Source organism: Narcine bancroftii, chromosome 6, assembly GCF_036971445.1.
Source record: "Narcine bancroftii isolate sNarBan1 chromosome 6, sNarBan1.hap1, whole genome shotgun sequence".
Lineage (NCBI taxonomy): Eukaryota > Metazoa > Chordata > Chondrichthyes > Torpediniformes > Narcinidae > Narcine > Narcine bancroftii.
In genome coordinates this window covers 61,233,477-61,249,822 of record NC_091474.1, presented here as the reverse complement: position 1 = coordinate 61,249,822, position 16,346 = coordinate 61,233,477, and the positions used below count along the sequence as shown (strand labels likewise).

The 16,346-nt window shown below is 39.3% G+C and overlaps 1 protein-coding gene across 10 annotated transcripts in view; it reads right to left on the bottom strand.

Moving 5' to 3' along the window:
* sipa1l2 (signal induced proliferation associated 1 like 2) overlaps positions 1 to 16,346 on the bottom strand; it is a 664,341-nt gene that overhangs the window by 71,723 nt on the left and 576,272 nt on the right. For all 10 annotated transcript variants that reach the window (XM_069885039.1, XM_069885037.1, XM_069885038.1 and 7 more), the window contains one exon: positions 341 to 560. In XM_069885039.1, the coding sequence (XP_069741140.1) occupies positions 341 to 560 (220 nt within the window). The remainder of the gene's footprint in view (positions 1 to 340; positions 561 to 16,346) is intronic.

Genomic DNA, 16,346 nt, shown 5'->3' with positions numbered 1-16,346 from the left:
AGATCAATCTTATCAAATGACACAACAGGTTCAGGAGCTGAAAGACATTCTCCTGCTCCTATTTCTTATCTTATGATTGGAATAAACAGAAACCATGGAGCAATTAAAGGCAATCAAAGGGCTGGGGTTGCAGATGATCAGCTGTATAGGGTCGAGGAGCTTTGTCAGCTGTTCCTAATCTTAACGATATGTTCTTGTGATACGGACTTTCCTGTAATGGTCAGAATAAGTTTAGAACAATTCCCCATTCACTACTGGGAAAGCAGCCTCTCTGGAGAATGTCAAGCACTACTTGACATTGCATGCTCTGTGAAAGCAGAAAGCAAGACTATATACTCACTTCGTAGACCCGAGGCAGAAGGGCTGAATGAGGCACGTGGGGGTAGAGTGCAGTGGTACGGTGGGGTGGTGCTGAATAGGATGTCATTTGGCAGTGCTTGTTCCAGCATCGAGCTTCGGGAGCTGTTGTACGAAGAACCTCGGCGGTTACTACATATACTTTCATCAGACAGCGTGCGATACAAGGATTTCCTCGGTGACAAGTTCCCAGAAACAGAAATCTTCACACATTGGGAAAAGAGGAAACAGTAACATTAAACAATCTGTATTCTAAAACATAATATTACCACACTACTGCATCATGATCTTGAACATAGCATAATTCATTAAAAAGGAAAATAGCTACTTTTCAACATTGTCGAAAAGGCTTGATGATCGACTTGGCACGAATATCCTTTCCTCAAAGCACAAACGGATGATAATGTATGGCTTCCCCAAGTTATCGATCAACAAGGATCTCACCTTATAATCAAAAGGATATGGATTTAAGCCCCACTGCACAACCCCATGTGTATATACCAGGCCAACAGAGTAAGGGGATATCTGCAGGTATCAACAGTGTGGGACACTGCAACATGTCCCAAATGGATGCCCACACACTCTCACCTCTTTACCATTTTCCATTCCTGGGAACACTCCCAGAGCCTAAATTGAGAGGTCATGACATGATCAAATTTATGAAAATATTTTCAAACTAATTTCAAAAGCTGGAAGAAAGTGGAAATAAGGATCCTGCATTTCAACTTTGATGCAACTTTTGGAATAAATTTTGAATAGACCACATAATGGTTGGTGTCACTGAGTGAAAGCAAAGCTGATTTAGTTGTTTTATTACAAGCTCATTATGAGGATGTGTATGTTAACAGTTTTATTGAAGCCCAAAGCCAAGGAAATTATTTAAAAATATTTCTCCCTTTCCTGGCTCTCTACTTGCTTAAAAATTAAGATCCTGTACGGTTTAATCTTCCATGAAAGGCCCCTGATCTAAAACCACATCTATTTGCCTGACCTGAAGATTTCAAAAAATCCAGAAACTTATGGGTTAACAATGAATAATCTACTCTGTCGAGGCTTCTTGTGCTGGCTGTGTGCAGTACACACACATTGCCCAGAATTCAAATAGAACTGTCAACCTTCAAGCTCCTTTCCAATCTCTGAGGAGTGTTGTAATCACCAATGACATCTGAAATTTGGAGAAAAGGAGATGTGTGACCATCAACAAGCTTACTACTTATCATGAGAAATGCTCAGCATTTGTTACCTAATTATATATTATTACAACTTGCTGAAATTTTGATAAAAATCAAAAAAAGCTTTTGAAACCCAATGATAGTAATGGCTCCCAGGAAAATGCGAGGCCAGCAGCCCGGGCAGTATTTATTAAAAGATATCTGTTGCCCTGCTTGATTTTAATATGAAATGACTTTATTTTAATATCATGCCTTTCTGCATTGATTAACAATATATGAAGTACAGGCTTATTTAGATAACAAAGCATCAAGGATTTTGGAAAAGAGAGCAATGCTGTATCAGTGTAGGCTTTTCGCACTTCAATACCACCCTGCTGTAATTGGATTTTCTATATTTATGTAGGCATTCTGCACTAAAGAAAATGTTAAATATTGCCCTTTTATAGTCTCATTTTATGCCTCTATCTATTGTCAGCTTCTAATCCTTCCTCCACAAGACTAATTAATTTCTCCCTCCAACCCATGACCAATAGAAATTCTCTCCATTTGTTGTCTTGTAACAACAAGCAAATTCCAGTGTTTTGCTGCATTCTGTCCCCATTTCTTTCCAATCATCCTCATGACCAAGGGCTTTGCCATGGGACAGCACTGCCCTTGACATGGGCAGCATGGGTGGCCGTAGTAGTTAGTTCAATGCTATTACAGCGCCAGAGATCGGGACAAGGGTTTGAATCCCACGCTGTCTGTAAGGAGTTTATATGTTCTCCCCGTGTCTGCATGGGTTTCCTCCGGAGACTCCGGTTTCCTCCCACTGTTCAAAACGTACCGAGGGTTGTAGGTCAATTGGGTATAATTGGGCAGCATGGGCTTCTGAACTGAAATGGCTATATTTAAAATTTTTTAAAATAAATTTAACATCATGGGAGGATGGTTGGTAACAATGACATCACCTCAAATGGGAACCCCATTCCCCATTTCAAAGAGGCTGAAATATGGACTATTAATGAGCCGTAATTTTATTCTGCCTGCAGATAGACTGAGACCTCTCAATTCGATTTAACAGTGCAATCCCTCTATTTTTGTCCTTTACACACATTACAGACAAAATGGGGGGAAACTATGTATTTCAAAATACACTGTTGACCTTGCATTTCTTCTTACATAGAAAATTTGCCTGAATGAATAAACTGAGAAATATTCAGCACAAGACTTGCATGTGTGGAATCCACTCAGGTAACGGAATGTTTTGTTATTGTACCAGGTTTGACAAGAGGGTAGATTAACTTTCATGAGGAATTCTGTTAGTTCTGGCATCAGAAAATTTCAAACCCCTGAAACCAGAATTGCCAAATGATGTTCACAATCAAGGATTTAGGGAACAGAAATTGAAGTTGTGACATAAAAGTTGTAGTTGAATGTCCTACAGAAACAGGACCTGTTATTTATAGATGATTCACTCTAATCCTCTTTACTGCTCTTCCTCTGTATCCTTTAATATTCTGTCTTTTAGTTATCAGATTCTATATCTTGAATAACCACATGCTAAAGCATTCCGGGAACTTTATCATTGTAAAGAAATATATTTCCCTTCATTTCTTTCTTAATAATAGCTGTTTTTTGCTTGCTATTTCACTGACAACTGAGAATTTTTTGTCAATGTGCTTCCTCTCAAAATGTTTCATACCTTTGAACATTTCCTGTTAGTTTCTTTCATCTCCTCCGTTCCACTGAAAGGATAAGGAATTCAGAATCTACTGTATGTATAAACTGAATGCTTTCTCTTGTCTATAGGGATGATCTTGAAATTAATAATTCATCCTAATTAAATTTACAAATCAGAGGTATGGTCAAAGGAGACGATACAAGGAACAGGATTGAAATCAAATGAAAAATATATCTTGACAAATATACGTCTGACAACTCGTGCGTTGGAGCTTTCAAGTCCATCACCCTGTGAGACAGAAGCCACCAGGGTTGAATAAATATCAAGTGTTGCCTCTATACTTTGTTTCCTTTCAACATTCTCTCCTCAGCCTTTGAGATACTGATCTTTAGTTCTTCAACCAAACTGACAATTCTTTATTTTTGATCTGATGCAGAAAGAACAAATAACTTGAGATTCACAAGAGCATTACAGCCAATGAAATGATTTCACTGTTGGGAATGGTCGGGAATAAGCTGCAGAAGGTGGGGAATGCATTACTAAACTCCCCTTCCACCTGCCCTCCCCGCTTCCAAGGAAAGACAGACAACATTCTGAAGGAGTCATCCACCCTGGACCTCCCTATTCTCCTCGAGTCAGTGTGAAGGTTCAAAGTGGGTAATTGTGCACCAAAAGAATTAAAGATAGTTTCTCCCCCACAGCCTTCTGCCTCCTGAATAAACCTTTTATCATTCTGCATTCTACAAATTGATCTTTTCACTGAAACTCTAGATTCCTGATCTTCTACTGTGTATAACTGTTTTTTTGGATGAAAAACACTTATTCTGCAATTTATTTCTCTTTCAAATTTAATTTGTTCATTTGAGCTTTTTTTTTTAAAATGTGCCATTGATCATTTTAATGTTCATGCCATTACAAAAACTTGGCATTAGCATGTTCCTGTGGTTTGGAGAATATGCACAGTTCACCACTCTTCTACCCACTCCTAACGTTCGATTCTGTGATTCGATGCCATCTTTCTTCAAATAGAGCAGGGTTTAAAAAGCTGATGTCAACTCGGGACACAAGGTGGGGGGGGGGGGGCATAAGCAGCACATTATTGTACTTGCAGCAAGCTGTGTGAATCAGAGGACAGCAGGACCCAAAAGGATTTTAATTGTCATTTTTGATGGGAGAGGATTTGTTTTCCCTATTTCTGCACCTCTTCTGCTCCACCTTTATCTCCACATGTCCTGGGTCTGCAGGTCCCACCTTGAATTTCCATGACCCCCCCCATTCTTCCTTGAAGATTCTCATAGAGCTTTACACTATGGAAACACTATGGAAACAGGCCCAAGTCATCCACATCATCCAAGTTGGCTAACTGAGCTAGTTCCAATTGCCTGGATGTGCCATGTATCTCTAAACCATTCCTATCCGTGTATCTGTGAAAATGTGTTTTAAATATTGCAAATGTATTCACCTCTACGGCTTCCTATGTTCATATTCTATGTAAGCCACTGTCCCTCTGAGGGGGAAAAGTTACGACTTTTCACATTTTTACAAGCTGTCATATTTTGCTTTCACCTCTGCTCATTAAAAAAAAATATTTAATATTCCATACATGCAGTAACTACAATTATACTAACACAGATATCAAACCTCTGGTCATTTTTTTTAACCGAAGACTTTCTTTCAAAGCACTATTTTGAAGTGGATTGTGTTACGGGAAGTCGAAAGCCAGCATCCAGAGGGATGTCAATCTGGGATAGTATTTTCCCAGGCCATTTATTCATGACCATTTTTCAGCTGGGGAACTTTTTGGAATTAAAGCCAGGTTAACCCTTTTTTAAGGAAAATAAATCCCCTCCAGTGGTTGAACAACAGCCCAGGAATGAACAAGTTGTGTGTTGTGCATATCAGGTCATCAGCCTTCTTTAGTCCACTAATCATGTTCTAAAACAAAGAGTATGTTTCTGTCCATTCAAAGAGCACAACAGAATGGAATTGATCCCAGAAAATACCTGATGTTGTTGAGCGATGTGCATTTGACCCAAATAAACAGAAGTTCCTCTTTTCCATCCATGGCAGATTTTGAGTTGAATATGAAGGGAAATTGTATATTCATCCCAAAGACTGTGTTCCCAGACAATCATCCTTCAAAGACTGGAGTGTCTGGGTCTCTATCTAAAAATTAGACCATTGATCCCAGGTATACATGTTCCCAAGGGAGCCCTTGAAGTTTAACAGTTCAAAAGAGAAAAAGTAATGTGTCAGATAAGTTGAAACAGGACACACAAGTGAACTAAAAACAAAATGCTGGAAATGCCCAGCAGGTGAGTATCTGTGGAAAGAAAAAGGTGCAATGTTTAAAGGGAACTTTAGGGGGAACTTCCTCATGCAAAGAATAGTGGGAGCATGGAACGAGCTGCCAGCTGCAGTGAATGTGGGTGAATATGGGCTCAATTATGACATTTAAGAAAAATTTGGATAGGTGCATGGATGGGAGGGCTATGGTCTGGAAACAGATTATTGGGCAAGGGAGAATAATAGTTTGGCACAGACTAGGTGGGCTGAAGGGCCTGTTTCTGTGCTGCAGTATTCTATGTTACATTCCCAGATATAACATGAAACAAGCATCTCTGTCTGATAGTGTAGATTCACCTTTAAAAATTATTATGAAAACTGGTTCAGGGCATTTAAAAAAATGAACATAAATAATTAATGTTGAATATTAGTGTCATGTGTGAATGATTTTTTTTGAATATTTCATTTTGATTTTTATAGACTCGCAAAATTCAAACAAACAGTATAATCTTCCAACATTCATACAATATACAGAGCCTGTGTTTATTTCCCCCACCCACCCTTACCCTACTGAAAAAAAAACAGTCAATTAAATTGTACAAACACAAATTCTACAGAACCTAAGAAAAAAAACAACCAGGATGTCTAAATAACAAAGGCTAAAGGAAAAAGTTAAAAGGAAAAATACTTTAAACTAAAAAACACGTTGCCTGCACCATGTCCCACTTTTTTGGTCTCTTCCATTTCCCACTAGGACGGATTGCTATCATATCCCTATTTCAAAGGTGGCGGGGGGGCCTAATCTATCTGTCTGCCAATATACTTCAAATAAGGTTGCCACACTCTAACGAATGTGTCTTGTTTCTTCCTTAGACTGTATGCGATTTCTCCAGGGAATGCAGCTCTGCATTTTCATATTCCATCATGTGGTATTTAGCTGGGAGTCGGACTTCCACAAAACCGCAGTACACCTCCTGGCTATCAACAAAGCGACCTTCACGATCGGAATTTGATCTTTGGTTCTAAAACTCGTGTTCCCAATATCTCCCAGCAGGTACAACTTTGGATCCTATGGAAAATCTACTTTTGTAATTTTTTTCAGAATGTCCCCCAGGTCTTCCCAGAAGGGTCTCACCTTTGTACGTAGCCAGGTGGAGTGGACAAAATCTCCACACCACATCTAAAGTACATTTCTGAAATTTCAGGCTTTGATTTGTGTAATTTTTGTGGTGTGAGGTACAGCTGGTGCAAGGAATTGAACTATACCAACCTGTATTTGGCATTGATAACCCCTGTCACATTGTCCAGACACAGATCTTGCCACCACTCTTCATTAATTGTTGTGCCCAAGTTTGATTCCTATCTCTCCCTTGACCTGTGTAAGCCTGGCTTTGACCCCTCACTTTGGAATATGTAATACATCTTAGAGATAAATTTACACACATTCCCCTTTCAAAGTAGAATCTCCATGCCACTATATTTAGGTAGAGCCTTAGATGGCCCCAAATTTTCCCTTATTTGCAGATAGCAGAAGAATGTTCTGTTGGACATATCATATTTGTTTCTTAACTGCTCAAATGACACAAGCTGCCTCCTTTTGTAACAATCCTCAATATCCCTGATCCCTTTCTGGTACCAGGTGTCCAGGATTTTAATACCCAGAGTTAAGTGTATGAAATTATTCTGGATCAAGAACATTTTGGGGGATATTGCCACCTTCCATCAGGTACATTGTTTTTCTCTTTTCCATGTCTGGAGTACATGTTTTAGTTTGGGCTATCCATTTTCTTTGAGAGTAATTGGTATCCTGCTTATATCTGAATTTTTTAGCTAACTCTTCACCTGCCAAGTATAGTCCAATTTGTGCCTATGAAGGGTGCCCCTCCCTCAAAGTGTAAGTCGATAAACCTCGCCTGGGCTGCCCTATAAAACTTTTTGAAATTGGGTAATTTTAAGCCCCCAAGGTAGTAATTCCATGTCAACTTTTCCATGGAGATTCTAGCCACTTTCATGTGTGAATATCTCTTGTTATGAATGTTTCCTCACAGACTTTCCTCAAACTCTGAACTTTCTCATCCCTGATCCTATGGGACGTGAATGTCTCTGCTGTCCAGTGAGAGAGAGAGAGAGAGAGAGAGAGAGAGAGAGAGAGAGAGAGAGAGAGAGAGAAAGAGAGAGACGTGGGGAGCCTGGTCCTGCCAATTTTGAGCTCCACCGCTTCCATGATACAAAAACTGTCAGTCTGTTAAGTAACAGCAGTTTGTAATCAACATCCCTTTGCTCAGAATAAAGGTTTGTCCTACAAGGCTCTGTAAAAAGAAAGGCGGATGTGTGTTTATGTTGCTTCTTTCACGTATATGATTATGATCTGTGAAGGGCCTTCTTTACAGGTGTTCAACTTACGATGGGGTTGGTCCTGGCAAACCCATCATAAGTTGAAAAAGGATCCTGCACCTACCACTTTTTTAAAAGTACATTTTGAATACCTTTATTCCACACTGAAAAAAAACATTAACACACACACAGCTGAAGGCACACTGGACATGAAGAATGTTTGAACTAAAATTAACTGCCATCGCCCAGCATTGCTGCGTACAGCATATCGCAAGTGTGGGAACAGATCGGAATTCAAAATGAAACGTACTGATTCTAACCAGTGTAACTTTGAAAAATCGTTAAGTCAGACCTTTCTAAGTAGGGGAGCAGCTGTATTCCTTAGGCAGAAATAGCAAACACCAGAGGACATCTCTACATAGTGAAGGGAGGGAAGTTAGAGGAGATATCAGGGATAAATGTTTTTTTTTAATACAGAGTTGTGGGTACCTGGAAAGCCTTGGCAGGGACAGTTGTGGAGGTTGAAACATTAGGAGCATTTAAGAGACTCTTAGACAGGCACATGGATAGAAGAAAAATAGCAAGTTATATAGTAGGGAGAGTTTAGTAATTAAAAAAAAAATATACAGGTCAGCACAACATCGAGGGCTGAAGGGTCTGTACTGTGCTGTAGTGTTCTATGTTTTGGAAGTTGATTGTTTTATAGCTACCCCAGCAACAAGAATGAGTGTGTATTTGTGGATGAATTGGATGATGGAAGCTCTTAATTTTATGTCTGCCCTTGCTTAATTAATTATTGATAAAATTCAGCTACATGTGGTCTTTATCATCAATCACCACCATGGGTGAATCGTCACTCTCATTGAGATGGAGGAACAGTTTGTTTTCCAACAACTGACAACGTAGCCTGCCAAGCAGTTAAAGAGAAACACTCATTTCTGTTTTCAGCCCCGTCAGAAGGTCATGGATTTGTCTCGACCGTTCTGTGCAGTATTGTTGAAACTGCTATTTTGCAGATGAGATTTTAATTTAAACTCCCGACTGTTTCCTGACATGTTATATGCAAAATCCCAAACACTATTTTGAAAGAGGCATTTTCACTAAAGTATATTATTGGTTTGAGTTCTATTTCTGCTTATAATCCCTTGCTGTGCACAAGTTGGCCCCTGCAATTTCCATACAGTACAGATCATCATATTATATCTAGTTTGAAGAGCAGGTCTATTCAATACTATTTGCCAAGAAACACAAATTATTTCATCCCCAACTCTTCTTTGAAACAGTGGCTTTCATTAATAGACGTGATCTTGCTTCAACACTGTAATAAGGGGAAAAATGGATTGCTTCCGAATGCTGTTAACTGATATATTCCAGGGTGCAGGAGTTTAAATTCAGAGACATACAGCATGGTAATAGGCCATTTCGGCCCACGAGTCCGTGCCGCCCAATTTACACTCGATTAACCTAGAACCCTGGAACTTTTTGGAATGCTGTGAGGAAAACCCACGCAGACATGGGGAGAATGTACAAACTCCTTACAGACAGTGTGGGATTTGAACCACAGTCCCGATTGCTGGCGCTGTAAAGGCGTTGCACTAACCACTACGCCAACCGTGCTGCCTATTCATGCTGAGGGACACACTGAAGTTCAACAGAGGCACCACGAAGACTTTGTGGGAAAAGGTACGGTGCAATGCACAAAAATGCTGGAGGTACGTCAGCATCCATAGGAAGTAACTTCTTCAGGAGTGTTGAAAAATCAGGCAGACACCTGAATTAAAAAGGTTGGGGGGGAGGGAAGGGGGAGGAGCACAGGCTAACAGGAAATGGGGAGAGGGTAGAAGAGAAAGAAGCTGAGAAATGATGGGGAAGAGGGCAGCAGATGAAGAAAGATAGGTCTCTAATAGGAGAAGGAAGAAGGGGGTATGGAGCTTCTGAAACGGAGGCAGAGGGATAGGGGAAGAGAGACTCAAGGAAAGGGGACAAACCAAAATTAGTGGTCGATATTGATGCTGTCTGGTTGGAGTGTGCCGAGATGGAAATACAAGATGTTGATCCTCCAATTTATGAATGACCTCAACCTGGTAGTACATGTGGCCATGGGCGGACATGTCAGTAGGCAATAGGGTGTGGAGCTGAAGTGGTTGGTTCTTGCTGTTGCAGCAATCAGAGCAAAGGTCCTCAATGAAGTAATTTCCAATTCCCTTTGTACTGCCATGTTGAGGCCACATGTAAACTGGAGTCTTGGCACTCTCTAACCCAGACATCTTCAATATTGACTTCCCCAGTTTCTGTTAATCCCCTCCCTAGGGGTTTCTCTCTTTCCCTCATCCCTTTGTCCTTATGTCCAGCTCCCTACCCCCTTCCCTTCCTTCTCCTAACAGAGTCCTATCTTACTTAGCCCTCTACCTGCTCTCCTTATAACTTCTCAGCTTCTGTCCCTTGTACCCTCCCACCTGTATCCACCTACTTACTGCCTCTTGCCTGTTAGCCTAGGTTCCTTCCCTTTCCCACCTTTTTATTCAAACATCTGATTTATTTTCTGCATTGCTGAAGAAGGGCTCTGGACAGAAACATTGACTGCCTTTTATTTCCTATAGATGCTGCTTGACCTGCTGAGTTGTACTAGATCCCAGCATGTGCAGATTTTCTTGTTTACCAGTCTAGGATCCTAATACCATGGGACACTGAGGAGCTGGGCCCTGTGCCACAGCCTCTCTCACACTTAATTGGTGGAATATTTGAGGATGAAACATTTTCTGACGCTGTCATATTAAAAGTGAGTGTACTGATACAAAGAATGACAGTGATGATGTCCTAAGTTTACAATTAGAAAAAAGTTTGGCATCACTAGAATTTTGCCTGGCTGATACTAAGAAGGCCCCTGCTTTGTAGATTCTCCCTGAACTAATATTGGAATCTCAGTGCCACTTGCACAAGCTGTGGTGGGAATGAAACCATTATCTATCTACTTCTGGAACAGATGATTTCAAAGAAGATGATGTAGAAAGGGATATTGTGGTCTACTTGCTGATACAAAAACTAAGGGCTGCTGGAAATTTTGCATAATGCCCTCTAATCAGTTTGAAACATGTTGGCATGACTGAGTGTTGCAGACAGGCATGTCCCAAGGTTCAGAGCTGAGTATTGAGGAATGCTGTGAAACTTTGTACAGTTGCCACAAAGATCCTGTGGGGAAAGGCCATGGGTTGAGGTTCTCCTACCACTACATATCGAGGGCTGGAATCTGTATAAAGCTCTTGGACTTGACAATGGAAGTTGATACCCTATCGATGTAATGTAAATGGAATGATGCAGTTTCTACTGAGGAAATGCCACATTTTAAAGCAAATGGATAATGCTTGGAAATTTAATTTGCAAGATATATTTTTGAGGAAATAAAACTATCCTAGTCTGAGTGGGACTTGAATTCATAATTTTGTTCAATCAGTTAGGTAATGATCAGCTATTATCCATCATTAAACAGAATGTTTAATCAATTTAAATAACTTGCCTCCTGCTCCTCACTCAGCTAAATAGTGGGAGGAGAAAATACAAGCAAATATTAAACAAGCACAAAGCAATATAAATAGCAACAGTTCTCAAACTGACACTATTGAAGCATGACACAACAATGATCATTTAATTTAGACATACATTTAAATTAGTTTGGCAGTGGGGTGGAAGTTAGAATGAGAGCATGGAGATTAGGGTAGAAGGACAACTAGACTTGTAGGGAGAGAGGAATCAGATTGTTAAAATTAATGAAAGAAAGGGGGTAGTAAAAGTAGATGGTAATCAAAGGAGTGAATGTGGGGGACATTCTCTCAAGTGTACATATTTCAATGTAAGGAGCATGGAAAGGAAGGTGGATGAGCTTAGAGCATGGATTGACTCATGGAAATATGATTTTGTGGTCATGAGTGAAACCTGGTTGCAGGAGGGCATGATTAGTAGCTAAATGTTCCAGGATTTCATTGCTTTAGGTGTGATAGAATGGGGGATATAAGGTGGAGCCATCACATTGCTTGTTGGAGAAAACATTACAGCTGTGCTATAGCAGGTTAGATTGGATGGCTCAAACAGTGAGGCTATTTGGGTAGAAGTGAGGAATGGGAAAGGCATGAAAACACTATTGGGGGTATTTTATAGACTACCTAAGGAAAGAATGAATTAGAGAAGCCAATTTGTAAGGAGACAGCATTCATGTGTCGTAAACAAGGTGGTGATTGTAGGAGATTTTAACTCTCCACACATTGACTGAGATGCCCACACTATAAAAGGGCTGAATGGGTTGGAGTTTGTCAAATGTGTTCAGAAAAGTTTTCTAAATCAATACATAGAAGAGCTGATTAGACAGGAGGCAGTATTGGATCTCCTATTAGGGAATGAGATGGGTCAGGTGACAGGTTTGTGTTGGGGAACACTTTGTGTCTAGTGATCAAAAAACTATTAGTTTTAGGTTAATTATGGAAAAGGATAGGGCTGGGCCTAAGGTTGAGATTCTTGACTGGAACAAGGCTAATTTCAAGGAGATGCAAAAAGATAATTTATTTTCTGGGAAGGATGCAACAGATAAATGGAGGATATTGAAAGGGGAAATTTTGGGAGTATAGAGTTGGTATGTCCTGTGAGGATGAAAGGAACAATTTGAAAATATAGGGAGCCTTGGTTTCAAGGGATATTGGGAATTTGGTTCGGAGGAAGAGGGATGTGTACAATAGGTACAGATGGCAGGGAATAAATGAGGAGCTTGAGGAATATAAAGAGTGCAAAAAAAAATTAGAAAGGCTAATAGGACAATATATAAGGCTGGTTTGCAGGCAAAGTAAAAAAATAAATCCAAAGGGTTTCTACAGGTACATTAAAAGTAAAAGAATAGAAAGGGATAAAATTGGGCCCCTTGAGGGTCAGATAGGGAGGCTCTGTGATGTGTCAGAAGAGATGGGGGAAATTTAAAATGATCTTTTTTCTTCAGTATTCGCTAAGGAAAGGAATATTGAGTCAGGTGAAGTAAGGAAAACTAGTGGTGAGGTAATGGAAAATATATAGATTATTGAGGAGGTAGTACTGCCTATTTTAAAGAGAATAAAGGTGGATAAATCTCAAGGTCCTGACAAGATATTCCCCAGGACCTTTAGGGAGGTTAGTGTAGAAATAGCGGGGGCTCTGACAGAAATATTTAAAATGTCATTAGCCACGTGGGAGGTGCCGGAGGATTGGAGGGTAGCTCATGTGGTTCCAATGTTTAAAAAATGCTCTAAAAGTAAACCTGGTTATTATAGGCCTGTGAGTCTGACATCGGTGGTATGTAAATTAATGGAGAGTGTTCTGAGAGATGGATTATACAATTATTTGGATAGACAGGGACTGATTAGGAGTAGTCAACATGGTTTTATGTGGGGTAGTTCATGTTTAACAAATCTTATTGAATTTTTCAAGTATGTTACTAAGAAGGTTGACCAAGAGAAGGCTGTGGATGTTGTCTTTATGGACTTCAATAAAGCTTTTGATAAGGTTCCACATAAAAGGTTAGTTAGGAAGGTTCAATCATTAGGCATTGATTCAATGCCTAAATTGATTCAATAATGGAGATACCAGAGAGAAATTGATTCAACAATGGAGATACCAGAGAGTAGTGCTGGAAAAATGTTTGACAAATTGGAGGCTGGTGACTAGTGGAGTGTTTCAGGGATCAGTACTGGGTGCATTGTTGTTTGTCATATATATTAATAATCTGGATGATAAGGTGGTAAATTGGATTAGTAACTAAGATTGGTGGTTTTATCTCTTTTTTTTGTAAGTGGGTATTTTTTTTTCATATATAATATTGTCAATTTTATTAACTCTTCACTCTTTATTTTGGGGGGGAGGGTTGAACTAATTTTAAGTTAGACTATTAATATTGTGTTACAATTAACGGGGGGGGGGTTATTTTGTGTAGTTTTCTGATGTAATATTGTAATCATACCATTTTAAATTTTTTTTTCTATTTTTCTTTAAATGCAATTCTTTATTGTATTCATGTTATAAAAATTTTAAATAAAGTCTTTAAAAAAAAAGATTGATGGTGTTATGGACAGTTAGGAAGGTTTTTAAAGCTTGCAGTGGGATATAGGCCGGTTAGAAGAGTGGGCAGAAAGATGGCAGATGGAGTTTAATACTGATAAGTGTGAGGTGCTACATTTTGGTAAGAATGATCAGCAAAGGTGATACACATTAAATGGTAGATAATTGAGGAGTGCAGTAGAACAAAGAGATTTAATAATTCTGGTATGTAATTCCCTGAAAGTGGAGTCACATACAGATAGGATGGTGAAGAAAGCTTTTGGTATTTTGGCCTTCATAATTCAGAGTATTGAGTATAGGAGTTGGGATGTCATGTTGAAGTTGTATAAGACATTGTAAGGTCAAATTTGGAATATTGTGTGCAGTTTTGGTTGCCAAATTATAGGAAGGATATCAATCAAATAGAGAGAGTGCAGAGAAGATTTACAAGAATGTTGCCTGGGTTTCAGGGTTTGAGTTACAGGGAAAGGTTAAAAAGGCTAGGACTTTATTCTGTAGAAGATTGAGGGGTGATTTGATAGAGGTATTTACAATTATGAGGGGCAGACAGAGTAAATGTGGATAGGCTTTTTCCATTGAGATTGAGGGAAATTCAAACAAGAGGACACAGATTGAGATTGATGGGGGAAAAGTATAGGGGAAACATGAGGGGGAAATTTTTCACTTAGAGGGTGGTGGGAGTGTGGAATGAACTCCCTTCCAAAGTGGTAAATGCAGACTCGATTTTAATATTTAAGGGAAAGTTGAATAGATATATGGACGTTAGGGGTATGGACGGTCGTGGGCTGGGTGCGAGCCAATGGGGCTAGGTGGGAGAAAGTGTTTGGCATGGACTAAAAGGGTTGAACTGACCTGTTTCTTTGCTGTTATAATTATATCAGGTGACAGGCCCTTCTGGTCCAGAGCTGTGCCACCCAATTGACCTACAACCACTGGTATGTTTTTGAACAATAAGACTGTTTTGGTCCTGGAAGTGTAAGAGGAAATAATTTACTACCAGTTGCGCCTCATCTCAAGGTGTGGGCCAAGTGTCAAGATTTGAATGTTCTCCAGCCCAGCTCTGACAGAGCTTCACATTGACAGAGCTTCCTTACTGGGATTAGATGAGAATGGGAACCATCTTTGCAGGGCAATATTTATTCTTTATGTAGTTTTACTCAACTTTATTGTTTGTGGCAGCATAATTCCAGGGATTAGTAGTGTCTGGACCAGAAGCCAAAGATCTGGATCAATGATTGAGGGGAAAGTTCAAATTCCACTTGAGCAGCTATAGAATTTAAATTTAATGAGTAAAACTCTCTGCCCTGCGTGCAACTCCAGATTGATCAATGCTTTAAAACACAGTTCAGGATGGACAATAAATGCTGGTATTGCTAGTGACACCCCTTAAATAAAAATTAAAATTCAGCATCACTATGGTGTTGGCTCATTAAAAAGTATTCATTGACTGCAAGGTGGTATGGAATGTCAAGAAAGTTGTGATAAAAATACAAGTCCCTCTTTATATTTACTGTAAAAAATTAATAGGCCTTGAAACTTTACTCAATTTGTTTCTACCTTCAGTTTAAGATGCAATAGAAAATAAGGGGAGCACCATGTCACGTCCTTTACATCAGCTGCAGAAATATATCCAAATAGGGATATGTTGATAGAAGCCCACAATAATGGATGACGATTAAAATTGCCCACAAAACATTCAGAACAAAACATGCTGCCTTAAGGTTAGAAGATAGCAAATGAACCTCAATTCCCAGCAGATGACAAAATGGACAAACGTGTATAAGAGGAAAAGGTAGTGAAACAATAAAGGCTAAAGAACTAGCAAGAGGTTGTGATCTCAAGAAAAGCGCAGCATATATTAAGAGAGGGATAACCAAGCACCTTTGCCAGTAAGTTGCCAGAATGGAGAACTTTGCTGGAGATGGAGTGAATACTAGAAGGAGGATGGCATTTTAAAATCTGCAAATGAATAAATGACAAATGAATCCCTACTTTGCTAAAGTGCTACTAGTTTCTAGGAATTATAGCATTCTATAAACAATTGTCATTTTTTTAAATGGGTATTTCTTAATTTCTAAACATTTTCAAATGCAACAATTAGCAGCATTTGGGACTGTTTCCTCTGTGCAAAGAAAACTATATTTGGTTTCAGTGAAAGTGTGTTGCATTTACTGTAAATTATATCTGTTATTGTAGAAAATATACAATTAATAATAAGAAATTAAACAGCTGTTTTAGATCAGATGACTTTATGAAGAGGGCAAGATTGCTCCTTTTTATGTGCAATTGTATTTTGAGACTTGCTAAAGGTCTTGCAGACAGAATCATTAAAATGTCTCCATGTTGAATGCAAAGAGAGCCAGGCCACAGGGTCAGATCATTAAGTTGTGCTTGCTGACAATAATAGCAATCACAGTCGCCCAGTCTCCTGACCTCTCCAAAACCTAGTTCAAAAGTGAACATCT